The sequence below is a fragment of the Haliotis rubra genome, unplaced genomic scaffold, assembly GCF_003918875.1.
Source record: "Haliotis rubra isolate DU_JTF1 unplaced genomic scaffold, ASM391887v1 Scf2032, whole genome shotgun sequence".
Lineage (NCBI taxonomy): Eukaryota > Metazoa > Mollusca > Gastropoda > Lepetellida > Haliotidae > Haliotis > Haliotis rubra.
Genome location: NW_025766040.1, coordinates 1 through 19,980, shown reverse-complemented (window position 1 = coordinate 19,980; position 19,980 = coordinate 1). Strand labels below are relative to the sequence as shown.

Here is a 19,980-nt window from a genome sequence, read left to right as displayed (position 1 = left end):
ATTCTCTCGTCAAAGTCAACAAGAGGCAAACTTGCTCTGCCCACCTTTGAAATTGGAGTTTGCATCATTGAACCAAGCAAAGAAGCCCGAAATCTGCGATTTGTATTTGAGCCATGAATGCAAAGCCATGAAGGCAGAGTTCTTTGTAAACAAAGTATGCAGACATGTATATTTTAACATCCAAAACACTGCCCAAATACGTCGATACATAAATCTAAAGACCATAACATATCTTGTTCAGGGCTGCGTTGTGTCCCATTTAGATTACTGTGATGCTCTTCGCATTGGACTACCAAAGCAATTGAAAGCGTACAAAATTGTGCAGCTAGACTTGTGACAAAGGCAAAAAAAGACAGACACATTTCTCCAGTGTTAACGAAACATGGTTGAAGATGCGGACAGAATCACTTATAAAGTGCTCCTGTTAACCTTAAAGGCAAGGGCAGGCCTAGCCCCTGTGTATCTCCAGGAACTCCTCCAGGAGCACAAGTCCACGGGACAAGGCATGCTGTGTGTTCCACACGCAAGGACCACCGCCTGTGGGGATCGCCAGAGCAGCTCCACGACTCTGAAATGATCTGCCATTAAACCTGTGACTTGTCAATAACTTAGCCACTTTTAAAACCATTTTCAAATACATACGCCGAGTGGACCTTGTTGATACATGTGACATGCATCCTCTCAAAGTTCTTTAGCGTTATACTGACTGGATTCTTGCGCTATATAAGTTCTTAGTTGACGATGATGATGACAGAAAACTAGACGCACACAAAAAAACGAAACAGCATAAAAATCCTGGTTAGAACTGGACTTCCGCATCCAAGACGTGTCGTTTGAGGTGACTTACATGATCGGGTAAGACTCCCAGACTTGTATGTCTCTCACCTTAGATAGATATCATACATCCTGTTTGAGTGGATCACTGGATTGTCTGGTCCAGACTCGATTATTCGGAGACCAGTGGCTGCAATATTGCTGAGTGCAGCGTCACACAACAATTATACAAAATATATTCTTCCGACAAATCCACCTTTCTCGAGCTACAGATAACGTAACATGCTTTCGACCGTCCTCAGAGCTGAAGTTTTCACTATACAGACAGACAGACAGACGTTATTGACACATGCCACAAACGCCTTTGGTCATACATGGAAACATTTTACAATTTTCAGTTATAAGATGGTGAGGTTCACACCTAGATAATTCTTTACCTGTTGTTTCTCACCCGGAATTATTTATAAGTAGACATGTTTTTTTAGTATTTTTCAACTGTACAAAATTATATACTGAATAGTGTTTATAACAATATGACTTGATATAACGTGATTTTATATAGGAATAAGCTGGGCATTTAATGCGGAAATGGAATTCGTATTCTAGATTATTTTCATCAACTTTTCATTATATCTTCTTGCTTCCCGTGGGATTCTACCACTATCATGTCTACTAGTGTCAATACATATTGAATGGGATGACATTCTTGTTTGTTCGCATAATTTGAAATACTATTGGGATACGATTCATAACCAAAATTATCCTTGTAGTAGTCCAGTTTCTTAATTAAAGATTTCAGTGTGTGATATATTTAGCCAGTAATCGATACATGGAAGGGTTTTCCGGGTTTGCACGGGTTACAGTATTGTCGCTAATTTGTTGAAATATTGAAAATGTTTACTTCGTGAATCATCAGAATTACTTTTTTTTGCAGATCCTCTCTCAAAGCATTGACGATCCTTCTTTGATCCAACCAGAAATCACAGTGGTTACAGCTTATTTCAACATTGGTTCCTTCGCCAAAGGAAGTAGTGCTAACACGTTTACGCCGGGCAAATATATGCACTGGATGAAAGTGTTTGGCAACATAAGAAACAACCTTGTCGCATATACCGATTCGAAGGATGTGTACGATCTCTTCATGAACCTGAGACGCAAGTTTCCCAGCAATACGACGAAAGTGTTCCTGATAGACAGACACAACCTATGGTCCTTCTCTTTGGCTGAGGAGATCCGTAGTATCTACAAGCAGCCTAACTATCCAAGGCATCGCCCGAACACAAATCAACGAGAACTACTCATGTGCAATGCATGCTAAGTTTGAATTGGTCAACAAAGTCTTAGCGGAGGAGCTGTTTCCAACAAAATATTTCTGCTGGCTCGATATTGGACTCTTCCGGGATCTTGCTGATGACAAGAAGACCTTCAAGCTCCAGATTCCCAAAGAATGGGATCAACGGAAGGTAGCCTATAGTGCAGTATCCCGCTTTAACAAACAGACGACAATCGTAAATGTTATCAAAAACAATATGGTGTGGGTTGGAGGCGCAATGTTTTTAGGAACACCTGAAGTGCTTCATAACTACACGGAAGACTACATGAATATGGTCAAGATGCTGTTAAATCAACGCTTGATGAATACAGATCAGCAGGTTATATATTCCATGTACCTGACATCCTCGCAGGTTAAACCCAGAGTTCAGATACAAACATTCTCCCGCGAGCACAATCCTTATGGTTATTGGTTCTACCTTGGGTACCTGTGCAGGGAGACATGGTTAAAAACCCAAACTCCTGTGAATAAAACAGCCTAATAAACGACATCCTTTAGCCATGATTCTGTCACTTGGTTCCCTAAACACTTACTGATTACAGAAAACTACAGTTTAAACTATTTTGATTTTTTAGAAATTATTATCAAACCATATCAAAGGTATTGGTTCATGAGCATCGATCTGCCCAATTGGAAACCGATGACATGTGTCAACCAAGTCAGCAAGCCTGACCACCCGATCCCGTTAGTCGCCTCTTACGACAAGCATAGTCGCCTTTTGTGGCAAGCATGGGTTGCTGAAGACCTATTCTACCCCGGATCTTCACGGGTCTTATCCAGCTGTATGGCGGCGGACTGTTAATAGTCAGCGAGCCTGCCAACCCGATTCCGTTAGTTGACAGTTAACTGTGATTTTTTAAGCGGTATGAAACTTCATTTTCAAATGATTCCCTTTAAAACGTTAATACGAAATAGCTGCATGTGTTTGGATCAAATATTTTAATATGCGTCGTACTAAATGACAATATCTTGACACGTGTATGATTTTTGTCGATACATTTTTAGAAATATTTTACAAGCATAAGTGGACATGGTAAATCTCTTTTTAATGGTTCGAGTCACATGCACCACGAGAGTGCATATTATCTCCACACAACCAATAACGTGGGAACGTAGATTAATAGAGCGTAATCTTCTGATAAGGTCTTCACGAGTGGTAACAAATGAGTGGCTTTGATTTTACGCATCACTCAACAACATTTTTGCTATAAGGCGATTAGTCTGTAAATAATTGAGTCCGGACCAGACAATCCAGTGATCGACAGTATGAACATCGATCTATGCAATTGGGATACGATGACATGTGTCAGGCAAGTCAGCGAACCTGACCACCCGATCCCGCTATTCGCCTCTTATGACAAGCATAAATGGCGAAGAAGGCACGGAAGAAAGCTGAACGGTATGTCCGTCGGCATCCAATGGTCGATAGTTCAAATACGTTTAAAATTCAAAGTCCTTTTAAACAATACAACACGCCAGTCTTGGCAAAGTGTTGTTTCAAAGATTATCACTTACGCCGATATCACTGGTATGGAACATGAACCAGAACTTAAAGGATGAAGGTTGTAAATCGAGCACACATCTCAAGCACACATTATGTTTCCAAGCATGGGTTACTGAAGACCAATTCTAACCCGGATCTTCACGGGCTATTATATCAAAAGCCGCACGCACTCGGTCAGAAGGTATATTATAAAATCTAAATGTTTCAGCAGAAAGCACATGGCTTTAGATGCACTTACTGATACAGATTTTATTGACATGAGGCTTCTGTTTCTAGTGAACACAACACCGAAGAACGTGGAATTGTCTGCGATTTCAATATCGGTATTCTCCAATTTAAACGATAACCTAAGATCCAGGCTTTATTTTCTGTCGGGTTCACGTCCAATTACAAACATTGCAATATTCTGATCAAATAATCAAATGTAGTTCGTTTGAAGAATTAACAAGCACAGACCCATCGGCAACAGACGGGGGTTAAGAAGTTACACAATTATGTATGTAAATATTACCAATATTAACACTGTACATGCGTCTTTCTTTAGAAATGTTTCAAGATCATTGATGACGAGACCAAAATAACAGAGGTGACAAATATTCTCCTTGTCGTACGCCTCAATAACACGGGAATTACTCTGATACAGTACTATTCACATGAGCCTATTTTAGCTATGTAGCAGATTGTACCCTCAGTATCACATGTTAGTACAATATTTCATAACCATTGTTAGAACAATATTTCAGAACCAAACTCTCCTCACATTATCAAATCCATAATAGAGCAGTATGATTTTGCTTACTTTTCAAAAGAATTTCTTTGAGCATATCCAAGACGAAACTGTTATCTGCTGCCGAGTAACTCTTTCTCAGTCCAGCTTGAGCTGAAGTTTCTCCAGAATATTATTTTATCTATTCTTTTTTATATTTTTTTCTTTCTTTGCTCAAAATTGTGAAAACAGGTATGTATTGTGTTGGAAAGGTTTGTCCAGGTGAACATAACATTGTTCATATTTAAAGCGTGTTTTCCAGACAAGGACTGTCTTTGCATTGGAATGTATTAGTTCAATATGAGTATCTATAATAAAGTGAAGCAGATGACACGAAGAATAGTTTTGTCATTGTACGTCAAGGAAAGTCAAACTACATAATACACACACACAGTGAGAGAGAGAGATACCGAGACACACACACACACACATGCAAAGTTTAAAATATAAGTCCAGATATTTTTTCTTGCCAAAGCTCTTTCATCTGCACAAGATCTTCCACGTTCAACGTCTCTTCAGGTGAAAGATCTTGTGCAGATAAAGGAGCTTTGGGAAGAAGAAATATCTTGACTCATCTTTTATATATTTATTGCTTATACGCCTGCAGAAATCACTTGATACATATAGATAGATATATAATCAGTATCTCTCTCTCTCTCTCTCTCTCTCTCTCTCTCTCTCTCTCTCTCTCTCTCTCTCTCTCTCTCTCTCTCTCTCTCTCTCTCTCTCTCTCTCTCTCTCTCTCTCTCTCTCTCTCTCTCTTAAGGTGAGTACAAAGGGTATTTTGTCCTCTGGTCTTTGAATAGCATTTAGAAGTGATACACATGAGGGCGAGAGTTCTATGGATGCCAACTTCTTATTTGTGAGGAACAACGTTTAGGAGTATGTCCTTATTTCTTTACCGGATGAAGGAGTAAGGATATACTCCAAAACGTTGTGCTCTTCATGATAAAGAAGTTGATATCCATAAAACTCTCGTCCTTATTTTTCCTTTGTTTCCACGTCTACATGACAACAGTTGTACAACGACAGTGAGTGGACATTGGGTTTCATTGGACTTTTGTCTTGATACTCATGTTTTTTTTACGCTAAGCTTCAAACGCTCAACGAAATATATATTTTGTATGAGAATCCTATAGCTAACCAATTTGCAACATTTATTTTTTTGCTAGGCAGTCTTTTCAGTAGTTCAGTAGTCTACATTAGGTATTCCAGGCGCATTTCTATTTTCAAGTAAAATCTGTCCTTCATATTTAGTGGTGTAAATGTTATTTAGAATAACAACATGATATGTGTTTATTCCTCTAATCAGTGGTTTGATATAACGATTCTATTAACACAACCTAGTAACTGGAGACAGAAATACATAGCCAAACAGGGTTGGTGTAACAATTCAGTTAACACAGTCAGTGTCACAGAAGTGTATTTATCCAATAGTACTATAAATTTTTGTCCTCCTGAGAGGATACATAAGTCCCAAAAGCACCAAAGGAAATTTAAACTTAACAGGATTTTTTTTTTTAAACGTAGTATTTTTTGTGATTTTAATCTATGACTACATTTTCCTACAATCGCCAGCAGCTTAAGGGCTTGTATAAACCCAGCTAGGTTCCATGCAGGTTACAAAGGCACTGTAAGTACCCATGGTCCCTAGTATGGTGATCTACCTTCAGTTGTTGGCGATCTCATATATAGCCCTGTTTTATATTGTATTGTCTTCTTAAGTTGAACTGTTTTAGATTTAATTACTAGTTTTAAATTTATATATCTGTGATAATCTAGTTGTTATACTGTCCTTCGTCGACAGTTTTTTTTATAATTTACTTGCGTGTATTTTGAATTTATGACTTTGAAAGTCACGATACAGCGGAAATATTGCCAGTGTGACTGTAAATGTTAACTCACTCACTCACTCAGTATTCATCCAATACCTCAACTGCCAGAAACGGGGTGTCAGCCTATTTTCGCTAGCGGTAACTGTTTCATGAAAAGTAGAAAATAAAGGTTATCGGAATTTAGTCAACCTCTAATTCCATGCTAACGTGTTTTTCGTGAAACTGGAAACCCTGATCGGAGGCTTTCACAAAACACACGCTGGCATGTATGTTGGCATGCTTTGGTTGGGTTGGTTGGGTTGTTGCTTAACGACGCACTCAGTAATATCCCAGCTATCTGACGGAATAGATCTGTAACCAGATAGTCCAGTGATCAACAGCATGAGCATCGATCTACGCAGTTGGGATACGATGACATGTGTCAACTAAGTCAGCGAGCCAAGTCCAAAATTGCCTAACTCCATTTTGAGCCTTACAGAAAAACCATAATTTCTTCAACTTGCCAGCAGATGGCATAGAGCTTACGTTATGAACAATAGCTATTTGAAGATCAATTTCTCGAGATGCCCCGTGTAGGTGTGCATCAGTTAACTGACTGTAGACCAATTCGTTTGAAAGGTCAGCTTTAGGAGAATCCATGTAGATAGGTTTTCCATCATTTGCAAACATACTCAGCTCATCGCATTGACTGTCGCCAGTCACTGCCTGGTTCATCATCAGTCCCCGTGCTCAAGAGAATCACTGGCTTGCTCATCCTCTATGGATATCCCAATATTGCAGATATACATGGTGGTAAGATGAACTGGTGAGAGGTTAACAGTTGAGTTTGTTTTTCTTCGGAACCGTTCTGCTGGCTAGACTCAGAATGACATGACGTTAGCAATGCAAGTGCCCTTTAACCTTTTTAGAAATGAGTATATTACCACATAAAATGTAACATAAACCTTTATCAATGATTGAAATTGGTTTGGAGACAAATGTCTCAACAAGGCTCGTATCTCTTTGACATTACCGTCCTTCAACTTGATAACATAATTCAAGTTGCTTTGTATCAGATCAGTCAGACTTAAGACTTTTTCTCTACTGTTTTCACTGTGACAAGGCAGTCTCTGATTCTCTTGGCGGATAGGCGACGATGATAAAAGAATGATCAAACGTCACAAGTTATAGATGTTCAGTCTTAAGGAAGATACACTGTACATACTACAGTGGAAAATATACCAGTACGAAGACGTCCGTATTGTGCATCACTGTAAGAACGTGCATCAGTGACGAGTAGCCATATTTCCTGCCCTCCACAGCGTCACTTTGAGAAATATTGTCAATAAAGATTTCCAGGAAACATTTGAGAAGCTAAACTTTTATATGATATGGTGTCCCCCCGATATTGCTGGAATGTTGCTAAAAGCGGCGTTAAACCATACTCACTCACATACTCACTCACATACTCACTCACTCACAGACCCATCCTCTCCGGGAACAAACAGCGAAACAAGATAACTAATCGCCTAAACAGTGCAAAAACTCCCAAACGACTTGTTCTAATGTAACACGACATGTACGTTCATACGGATGTTTACAACAGTCTACGCGACACGTGAGCAATACAGTAAATAGTTCAAAGAACATAAAAATATGCCACCTTTGAGGCAACTTGAAAGAGAGAGAGAGCTGTCGAAATGGCCCAACAAGGAGCTGACCACACCGTCATTGTCAGAACCCTTGTCTTCGGCTGCAATATGACCTTCAATTATACTTGTAAATATATAACTTTGTACGTGCAAATCTGCTGTACTGGGCGAATGTTTTAATACAAATGTTCAGTGTGTTTCTCATTGGATCCTGAAATGATGAAATGAAGGAACAGCAACAGTAACCACATAAACTGTTCTTGTTAGTTTGTCCCATTTTTAATCGTTCGTGCAGAGAATCCTAACATTTACATACCCAGTCTTATTCAGAGCAAGCTTCCTCTATTCATGAAAAGGGACATAGGATTTAGGATCAAAGATGAGTCTTGCTATAAGTATTTTTCAAGCAATTAAAATAATATTCCTTACAATCTCACTACGTTTTAATTAGATGTTATACATGCCACCATGAATTACGGTTTTTGCACGTAAGCTTAACGCAATTGATAAATACTCTAAAACACCATTCTTAGCTATCAGTTTTGACTACACTTGACTTCAATCGCCAGCGGTTGAAGGGATGATATAAATCCAACTAGGGTCCATGCAGGTAGCAAAAGTAATGTAAGTCCCCATGGTCCCTAGTTTGGTGATCTACCTTCAGTTGTTGGCGATCTATAGCCTGTTTTTATATTGTATTGTCCAAAGAGTGCAATTAGTTTTAATTTTCAACACAAGTTTTAGTTGTAATTGTGATATTCTAGTTGTTTTACTGTCCTTCGTCGACAGGTTTTTTATAATATACATCTATTCCATTTCAATGGCACATGTTCTCGTCACGATATGGCTGAAATATTGCCGATGTGACGTTAAATAAAAACTCACTCACTCACTTATGTACTCTGACTGACTGACTGAGTTTGGTTTTACGCCGCTTTTAGCAATATTCCAGCAACATCACGGCGGGGGACACCAGAAATGGGCTTCACACATTGTACCCATATGTACTCTGAAGATACCTATACTGTGCTTATGTACTATGAAGCTACCTATATTGTACTTATGTACTATGAAGCTACCTATAGTGTACTTATGTACTATGAAGATACCTACACTGTACTTATGTACTATGAAGCTACCTGTACTGTACCTATGTACTATGAAGATACCTATACTGTACCTATGAACTATGAAGCTACCTACACTGCACTATGTACTATGAAGCTACCTATACTGTACTTATGTACTATGAAGATATCTATACTGTACTTATGTACTATGAAGCTACCTATAGTGTACTTATGTACTATGAAGCTACCTATAGTGTACTTATGTACTATGAAGCTACCTATACTCTACTTATGTACTATGAAGCTACCTATAGTGTACTTATGTACTATGAAGCTACCTATAGTGTACTTATGTACTATGAAGCTACCTATAGTGTACTTATGTACTATGAAGCTACCTATATTGTACTTATTTTCTATGAAGCTACCTATACTCTACAGTAGTAGAGGGAATGATTGTACGGGACCAAGTCCAACAAAAGCCTCTGCAAAGCCTCATTCCCCAAATAAGGCTTTGGTCGGACCCTTAGCTCTTGCTACCATTACCCCTACTATAAAAAAGTTTGGGACGCTAGCGGGATACGAACGCACCTCTTAGCCGCACCGCTTAACCGACTGAGCCACCGGGGGCATTGCTGAAAGTATGTTGGTATCCTGGGATTGTATTATCTGGGCTGCGTCTAACGTGCCGCTATGCCATGTTTACCTCTACGAAACAGTTTAATGTGAATCGCCTATGATCTCTTTGGTGTTCGTAATAAAGGCTTGCTGGGCTTTTTTCACACCTTTGTTCTATGTACTTTTTTCTCATCCTCGCTTATAGCAGACTTACGAGATTTGGATCGAATCTCTTGTTTCATTCTATGATATTTTGCGAGTTCAGAGAGGACTAAACGAAACTCCTCCTCTGAGATCTTACTGTCAGTGAGTGCGGTGGAAATAAGATCGCTTATGGTGTTAAGCTTTGCTTCAGCTAGAACCCCGATCTCATTATGCTTCAATGCTTTACGATGCAGTCTGCGGGATACAAGCTTAAGCACCACCCCAACACCCCTGTCACCCCAGCTGTTATTTCGAGCCCCATCACTATAGGTGCGGCCACGATGGTAGCTAACAACCCAACACCTGCCACCCCTAGGCCCATGCTGGCTACCATAAGGGTAGTATCAGTCCCGTCCACGGCATTGAAAGCTCTATGGTACTTCTTATATAGTGCTTTCAAAGCTTGTCGCTGATCTTGTTCTAGTTGGCGTTTTACATCGCATAACTGCCTCAAGCGGAACCCGTCTACGGTTTCCAGGGTCTTCGCTACTTCCTCTACGACTGGGTACAGCCCCATCCTGTGTGCCTATAATATATATTACAAAAGATATTTTAATTGGGTTTCAGTTAATAGCCTATCTAGTGTTCTGGTACTAGTTCAGGGATATAGCTCAATCCCATAATATATTTTAATTGGGTTGTATTTAACCTTCGATTAATGTACTTAAAGCCGATAATACTTAGATTAACGTGTGTGTAAAAAAGCGGGGTCTTAGCTCTACGGCCATTAAAGAGACGAACCCCATCAAGGGTTGGTACAGGGTCGTTTCCCGATACCTTAATAATACAACAACGTTGGTTATTACACCTGGGTTCCCAACCTATCATCATATCATCTATAATGTTAATATAACTTCGCAGTCAAACTTATATCTCGAGATAGACGTCTATGATGAATGTGAAGTTTTCCGCGACATTTCTAAAGACCTCTTGGTGATCGAGTAATTTTATCTCTGTCTTTACCCTCCCACTGGAAGCTAACATGTTGCCCGAGTGGTCTGGTATTGGTACGACTTGTACACTAGATTCCGGAACGAATGATCCTATAATCATGCCGTTGTTCCTAATCTTGGAGATAGTATTATTTTGTTTCAGGGAGATATAAGGTGCGGTGAGAGTTAAGTTTAGTAACCATTCAAGCTCTTTAAAATCTGATAACGACACCCTCCTATACACGTTGTCTTTCAAGTGCAGGATGTATAAGGTGTCTTCCTCACCAGGCTGGTCGAATCCCTCCGTGTCCCCTAGGTCGTTAAGCGTGGTGTTGGGGTGAAGCCAAGACATTGCTATAATACTATTACGATATAATTTCCAACTGGTTTTCTGATAATAGTTCAGGGGTGCACTTCACCCCATGAAGTTATAGGAGCCTTAAAATCTGTAGGGCACCATGAGTTTCAGCAACCCCAATGCAATGGGACCAAAAAGCCCAACATTTCGAGATTTTCCATTTAGACATTTGGTGCCCAAGCATGTATACAGCAACCTATTCGTATTTCCAGAAATATGGCAAACCGGCAACTTTCGAAAAAATACAGCATGGGCTTGCGAGTCGAAAAAATATGCAGTGGCATACCACCTCCTACTGGAAAATACCGTGGAAGCAATCTTCTCCCGACATTGCCCGTAGACTATCTCGATGGCCATCTCGGCAAAACAAACCTCCAACCACTGGAAGGCCTACCTACATTTGTGGACGATATATATGTATTTGGCTATCTTCGCTTAAAAGACTGTGTCTATAAAAAGGAGCCGTGTATTGCACCATCGGAGAAAAAGGAACAGCATCTATTGTAGTTTCCAATATAGCGAGTGCAGTACGGGAATCTTTCGGCAAGAGGAAGGCTACGGCAAACCAAAATCGTACATACGCTATAATATACCATAGATGCCCCCTCTGCAATACGGAGCACTGTACGAAGAATCGAGAAAGAAACCAATTCTGGCGGCAAAGATACAATGGGAATCTCTACACGAGACGACCCGATATTCGGAATATTCGTGGCAAAAGTAGATGTCTCGAAATACCTATGGAACAAATACAAGCCAATATTTCCAAATTCGAACGATTTCTATTGGCACATGGCTTTGGCCTGTATTCTATCGACTATACCAAGGATTTCTCTGGCACCCTAGATAGAAAGTGTCTCGTGGAATACCTCCAAAGGATACACGACTTTCGAAACCAAAGAGATCTTGCAACTGCCATGGACTGCGAGGGACCCACCATCCTGACAATACAAGAAGTGTAGGCAACCACGTCTGTACTTGGGTTGGAACCTGGAATGGCTATACCATGCTTAACAAAAATCTACAACAAAGTAGTTTCCAATTTCGAAGCCGGAGAAGTGCGAGAACACATCGGTGGCCATTTGGCCGACTATGCGGATTGCTCCAACGAACACCTGCGGAAAACCTTTCTCCATCCAGATGTCCAGGCTAGAGGTTGTACTCGCATAGAGGTCTCTTTGTACGCGCATAGAACCAACACCACAATGGCCAACGATTTGGTGGACGAAGCACTAGAGTTGTTCTCGGGGGAAAACCTATTTGTAGTACAACCACCAGCAAAACAGTGGGAGAATCTATCGAAATGTCTAGACCGTTGCATGGTGCTTGCAGACAGACCCCAGGGGACTATCTTCGTGGGCTGGTATGCACACACGGGCACGGGAAGAGTTTCCGGAATCCAAGTACAACCAACCAAAGCCAACGTGGAAGACGATGCTAGATGGAACCACGCTGTAGAATGGGCTACAGCTGATTTTGGGTTCCGATCGTGTCCTCTATTCCGAGTAGACATTTTGGCTGCCACAGCTACAGGAGTAGAAATAGGCCCACTACGATGCTACACAAAAGCTCCCCATACGAGAGCTATACTATCTCGAAGTCGTAGGCCGACACAGCTACATCTCCAAGGCCCAAATCCAGATACGATGCTACCCCCGAACAAACATGTTGCTTTCGAATGGCGCGAAAAAGACCCCAAAAACGCCATCGGCATAGAAACTTCGAAATACGAGATAGAGGAGGTACCGGAAATCGGGGCCGATCGTACTATACTGTGCGGTCGACGACGAGAGATCGCGAAAGACGATTGGAAGAGATTTTGCATGCTGCCAATGCAGAAGAATGGCGTAGAGATGCATGGAATCGCCTAGAGTCGATGCGAGAGGAATACAAACAGAACGAAGAAAAACGAATGGAGGAAGTCCATCACCTCGAAGAGATTGTCGCTGCCAAAAGACACTATGCAGAGATTTCGAAAAAAGCACAGGAAACAGTCGAAAACGGCCTCTCCCTCCCTAGCACAATTCGCCTGTCTTGCCTTTCGGGCGAAAAAACTATTCCGCTCTTGGATGGCGATACAGAAATCCAAATGGGACTCCAGCAAGACTTCCTACAGAGTGCTTGTGGAAAACAACGACGAACCAATAGCAATTTGGGCAAACAAAGGCCTAGAACGAATTCTCTCCGCATGCAACAAGTTTGCGGAAGAGAAATGCGATAGGTGGGGCGAACTACACATTGACTCCCCATGGGCCAATTTCTTTCCGCCAGAGCCTAGTAGGAGTTTCAAACAGAAAATGGTGTTCCAATCTATTGGAATCCAGTGTCTGTCGTATCGTTGCCAGATGATATGGAAGAATCTGTTTGCCGAGCACTTGCTACGGAATCTGCAGTGCAAGATCTCGAAAGACTACACCAAAAGGCAATAGAAGAAACGAATCCAACCAAAGCCAACGAAACAACGCGATATTCGATATGCTTCCTGGCTTAATACATTTGTTGGAAATTTGTTTCTACAACCTATCGCGGAAACCAGAGAACCATACTGTGGCTGGTTCCGACTGCAGATGGAGTGGAGACAACAGACGTACATGTACCCGTGTGTGGATTCTATCTTGAAAAAGAAATCGAACGGCTCGGAGGACACGATGCTCTTCGAAACAGCGAAACTCCAATTCTCTGCTCCATCGGGAAAGCGAAAAGAACCCCACAAAAAAAGAACGATAGACTCTGCACGCTAGAAATTGCAAGGTCTACAAGACAACATGGCCAGTAGAAATGCAGAACAAAATCTTCCCACGATAGGCTACTGGATACAAACAACCGAGAGACCAGTTCTTCCACCCTTGGCCGTTTCTGGAGAAATATGTCCAAGTATGGTAGGAGTTTCTATTTTCTCGGCAATGTGTTCCAGATCTTGCAAGGAATTGTATTCCACACTGGGTATGTTTGCTAGGGCATTTCGAACTCCTCGAATGGGAAGCGGGTGGATTCCCCTCTTTGTATACAATATGCATGCTCGAGATGTATACACAGTACAGTGTATACTTCGAATTGGGTACAATATTTTTTTCTAGTCCATCTGGAAGGGGTCCCTATGTTTTGGTGTTGCTGTTGTCGTCTCGTGGGCCTGCTTGTGGACCGGCGGTGGTGGTGTGCTGTGTTTCCAGGTCTTGTGGGCGACCTTCCAGAGAAAAACAGCGGCTAGCGAAAGGTAGGTCCACCTTTGGGCTGTTTCTAGCATCTGCCGCACCTTCTGGATATCCAGACGGGTCTCTTCTTGCTCCTCCTCGACGCTTTCTATTTCCTCCTGGAGTTCTTCCTCGTCCGTCCTTGTCCAGCATCGACAAGATGTCGACCAACAAATTCGTGGTTTGCTCCACACGAGCCGGCAACGTATTCGTGGGTTTGCTCCACACGAGCCGACATCGCCGCCGCTGTTTGCTCCACACGAGCCTCTAGCCTCCCCAAGCGGTCGTAGAAGTCCTGGATGGTGGGCACAGTCGGCTCTGCAGCAGGCACTATGCTGCTGGTAGACGGCTCGCTGGCTGGCAATACGCTTACCGGCAGATGTCTCGATAGCGGGCGAGATAGCCGCAGGCAATGCGTCTGTGCTGGGGGTCGACGCCGGATTTGGAGCTATCTCTCCAGTGGTGCTGGTAGACGGTTCTGTGGCCGTATTCCATATTTTGCGTAGTCGATTGGAACCGATGCCGAATCGTTGTCTCGTTTCTTGTGCTGGGACTTTTCCACGCATCTTGCGAATCTCCTCCACTTGGTCTTGCGATAGTTGTCTTTTTGGAGGCATTTGGTTGTACTATATATCTACAGTCGCAAAAAATTGTCTATATGGGAAACTAGGGCACACTAGGTGCAGACTAGGCAAACTAGGGCACACTAGACAAACTGGGGCACACTAGACAGAACCTAGAAGTTTGCTTGTTTTGCCAAGCATTTGCTAAGCATTGCTAAGTATTGCTAAGCATTTGCTAAGCATTGCTAAGCATTGCTCAGTATTTGCTAAGCATTTGCTAAGCATTGCTAGGAGTTTCCTGGGGAGGATTGGGATTCCTGGGGTGGATTGGGATTCCTGGGAGAGGATTGGGATTCCCATATAGACAAGTAGGAAGTATGGGTATATATTCCCAGGAAAAACCAACCATGCCACCAAGAAGAGATTTGTCTTCGGAAAAGATCCAAGAAATACGCTCCCTTCGAGGGGTGCTCCCAGCAAGCAGAGGTCAAAAAGCGCCCGGTATTGGGTCCACAAGACTCGAGACAACGATTCGGCAGAGCCTTCCTGTAGAGCCTCCGACCAGCACGATGGTATTGCCCGCTAGCACAGCCACGGAACCGTCTAGCGACACCACTGGAGAGGAAGCGTTGGCCCCCAGCACAGACGCATTGCCTGCGGCTATCTCGCCCGCTATCGAGACATCTGCCGGTAGCGTATTGCCAGCCAGCGAGCCGTCTACCAGCAGCTTATTGCCTGCTGCAGAGCCGACTGCGCCCACCATCCAGGACTTCTACGACCGCTTGGGGAGGCTAGAGGCTCGTGTGGAGCAAACTGCGGCGATGTCGGCTCGTGTGGAGCAAACCACGAATACGTTGCCGGCACGTGTGGAGCAAACCACGAATTTGTTGGTCGACATCTTGTCGATGCTGGACAAGGACGACGAGGAAGAGGAAATAGAAAACGTCGAGGAGGAACAAGAAGAGACCCGTCTGGATATCCAGAAGGTACGGCAGATGCTAGAAACAGCCCAAAGGTGGACCTACCTTTCGCTAGCCGCTGTTTTTCTCTGGAAGGTCATCCACAAGACCTGGAAGCACAGCACACCACCACCGCCGTCCACAAGCAGGCCCACGAGACGACAACAGCAACACCAAAAACATAGGGACCCCTTCCAGATGGACTAGAAAAAATATTGTACCCAATTCGAAGTATACACTGTACTGTGTATACATCTCGAGCATGCATATTGTATACAAAAAGAGGGAATCCACCCCGCTTCCCATTCGAGGAGTTCAAAATGCCCTAGCAAACATACCCAGTGTGGAATACAATTCCTTGCAAGATCTGGAACACATTGCCGAAAAATAGAAACTCCTACCATACTTGGACATATTTCTCCAGAAACGGCCAAGGAGTGGAAGAACTGGTCTCTCGGTTGTTTGTATCCAGTAGCCTATCGTGGGAAGATTTTGTTCTGCATTTCTACTGGCCATGTTGTCTTGTAGACCTTGCAATTTCTAGCGTGCAGAGTCTATCGCTTCTTTTTGTGGGTTCTTTTCGCTTCCCGATGGAGCAGAGAATTGAGTTTCGCTGTTTCGAAGAGCATCGCGGTCCTCCCAGCCGCTCGATTCTTTTTTTCAAGATAGAATCCACACACGGGTACATGTACGTCTGTTGTCTCCACTCCATCTCGGCAGTCGGAACCAGCCACAGTATGGTTCTCTGGTTTCCGCGATAGGTTGTAGAAGCAAATTTCCAACAAATGTATTCGCCAGGAAGCATATCGAATATACGCGTTGTTTCGTTGGCTTTGGTTGATTCGTTTCTTCTATTGCCTTTGGGTGTAGTCTTCGAGATCTTGCACTGCAGATTCCGTAGCAAGTGCTCGGCAAACAGATTCTTCCATATCATCTGGCAACGATATTTATTGACACTGGATTCCAATAGATTGGAACACCATTTTCTGTTTCAAACTCCTACTAGGCTCTTACGCGAAAGAAATTGGCCCATTGGGAGTCCAATGTGTAGTTCGCCCCCACTCTATCGTCATTTCTTCCGCAAACTTGTTGCATGCGGAGAGAATTCGTTTCTAGGCCTTTGTTTGCCCAAATTGCTATTGGTTCGTCGTTGTTTTCCACAAGCACTCTGTAGGAAGTCTTGCTGGAGTCCCATTTGGATTTCTGTATAATGCCATCCAAGAACGGAATAGTTTTTTCGCCCGAAAGGCAAGACAGGCGAATTGTGCTAGGGAGGAGAGGCCGCTTTTCGACTGTTTCCTGTGCTTTTTCGAAATCTCTGCATAGTGTCTTTGGCAGCGACAATCTCTTCGGAGGTGATGGACTTCCTCCATTCGTTTTTCTTCGTTCTGTTTGTATTCCTCTCGCATCGACTCTAGGCGATTCCATGCATCTCTACGCCATTCTTCTGCATTGGCAGCATGCAAAATCTCTTCCAATCGTCTTTCGCGATCTCTCGTCGACCAAGACAGTATAGTAACACGACGCCCCGATTCCGGTACCTCCTCTCTCAGTATTTCGGTTTCTATGCCGATGGCGTTTTTGGTCTTTTCACCATTCAAAAGCAACATGTTTGTTCGGGGTAGCATCATTATCTGGATTTGGGCCTTGGAGATGTAGCTGTGGTCGGCCTACGACTTCGAGATAGTATAGCTCTGTATGGGGAGCTTTTGTGTAGCATCGTAGTGGACCTATTTCTACTCCTGTAGCTGTGGCAGCCAAAATGTCTACTCGGAATAGAGGACACGATCGGAACCCAAAATCAGCTGTAGCCCATTCTACAGCGTGGTTCCATCTAGCATCGCCTTCCACGCTGGCTTTGGTTGGTTGTACTTGGATTCGAAACTCTTCCCGCGTCTGCAGGTGTGCATACCAGCCCACGAAGATAGTCCCCTGGGGTCTGTCTGCAAGCACCATGCAACGGTCTAGACATTTCGATAGATTCTCCCACTGTTTTGCTGGTGGTTGTACTACAAATAGGTTTTCCCCCGAGAACAACTCTAGTGCTTCGTCCACCAAATCGTTGGCCATTGTGGTGTTGGTTCTATGCGCGTACAAAGAGACCTCTATGCGTACAACCTCTAGCCTGGACATCTGGATGGAGAAAGGTTTTCCAGGTGTTGTTGGAGCAATCCGCATAGTCGGCCAATGGCCACCGATGTGTTCTCGCACTTCCGCTTCAAATTGGAAACTACTTTGTTGTAGATTTTGTTCGCATGGTATAGCCATTCCAGGTTCCAACCCAAGTACAGACGTGGTTGCCTACACTTCTTGTATTGTCCAGGATGGTGGGTCCCTCGCAGTCCATGGCAGTTGCAAGATCTCTTTGGTTTCGAAAGTCGTGTATCCTTTGGAGGTATTCCACGAGACACTTTCTATCTAGGGTGCCAGAGAAATCCTTGGTATAGTCGATAGAATACAGGCCAAAGCCATGTGCCAATAGAAATCATTCGAATTTGGAAATATTGGCTTGTATTTGTTCCATAGGTATTTCCGAGACATCTACTTTTGCCACGAATATTCCGGAATATCGGGTCGCCTCGTCATGTAGAGATTCCCATTGTATCTTTGCCGCAGAATTGGTTTCTTTCTCGATTCTTCTGACAGTGCTCCGTATTGCAGAGGGGCATCTATGGTATATTGCAGCGTATGTACGATTTTGGTTTGCACGAGCCTTCCTCTTGTCCCAAAGATTCCCGCATTCGCACTCGCTATATATGGAAACTACAATAGATGCTGTTCCTTTTCTCCGATGGTGCAATACACGGCTCCTTTTTATAGACACAGTCTTTTGGCCGAAGATAGCCAAATACATATATATCGTCCACAAATGTAGGTAGGCCTTCCAGTGGTTGGAGGTTTGTTTTGCCGAGATGGCCATCGAGATAGTCTACACGGGCAATGTCCGGGAGAAGATTGCTTCCCACGGTATTTTCCAGTAGGAGGTGGTATGCCACTGCTTTTTCGACTCGCAAGCCCATATTTTCGAAAGTTGCTTCGGTTGCCATATTTCTGGAAATACGAATAGGTTGCTGTATACATGCTTGGGCACCAAATGTCTAAATGGAAAATCTCGAAATGTTGGGCTTTTTTGGTCCCATTGCATTGGGGTTGCTGAAACTCATGGTGCCCTACAGATTTTAAGGCTCCTATAAACAACGGAACCCTGCTCATGGCTTACGTCCCGACTCAGAGACGTAGCGTAGTCATCAGCCCACTCGCCAGTATGGCAGCCCACATGCTATCGAGTAAACCCGGGATGCAAAATGTGGTATTGCAGTTGGTGTCTGAATTCGAAGGCGTGGTCAAGATCCTAGAGAGTCTACCGGCGAACTCAACACTGGTCATCCAAGTCTACCTAGGGGAACCATCGCGGAATGATGTCGAAATCGTGAAGGGGGTCAAACTCCGGTGGGGGAAACAACAACAGTATCACGTTTGCAACGTTTACGTGCGGGTGGGTGTCGACTCCAAAACCAGTCTGCAGGGTGTCACCGCGGATCGTGGAAGACACGATATCACTAACCAAGATCTTCCTACCCGACAACATACACTTCATGGGGGTGAAGTGCACCCCTGAACTATTATCAGAAAACCAGTTGGAAATTATATCGTAATAGTATTATAGCAATGTCTTGGCTTCACCCCAACACCACGCTTAACGACCTAGGGGACACGGAGGGATTCGACCAGCCTGGTGAGGAAGACACCTTATACATCCTGCACTTGAAAGACAACGTGTATAGGAGGGTGTCGTTATCAGATTTTAAAGAGCTTGAATGGTTACTAAACTTAACTCTCACCGCACCTTATATCTCCCTGAAACAAAAATAATACTATCTCCAAGATTAGAACAACGCATGATTATAGGATCGTTCGTTCCGGAATCTAGTGTACAAGTCGTACCAATACCAGACCACTCGGCAACATGTTAGCTTCCAGTGGGAGGGTAAAGACAGAGATAAAATTACTCGATCACCAAGAGGTCTTTAGAAATGTCGCGAAAAACTTCACATTCATCATAGACGTCTATCTCGGAGATATAAGTTTGACTGCGAAGTTATATTAACATTATAGATGATATGATGATAGGTTGGGAACCCAGGTGTAATAACCAACGTTGTTGTATTATTAAGGTATCGGAAACGACCCCATGTACCAACCCTTGATGGGGTTCGTCTCTTTAATGGTCAGAGCTAAGAC

At 43.1% G+C, this 19,980-nt stretch overlaps 1 protein-coding gene across 1 annotated transcript in view; it reads left to right on the top strand.

The window, feature by feature from the left end:
- Positions 1-2,092, top strand: part of LOC124275868 — a 34,263-nt gene extending 32,171 nt beyond the window's left edge. Inside the window, exon 5 of the mRNA XM_046711550.1 lies at positions 1,709-2,092. Within this exon, the coding sequence (XP_046567506.1) occupies positions 1,709-2,092 (384 nt within the window). The remainder of the gene's footprint in view (positions 1-1,708) is intronic.
- The last annotated feature ends 17,888 nt before the right edge of the window (positions 2,093-19,980 follow it).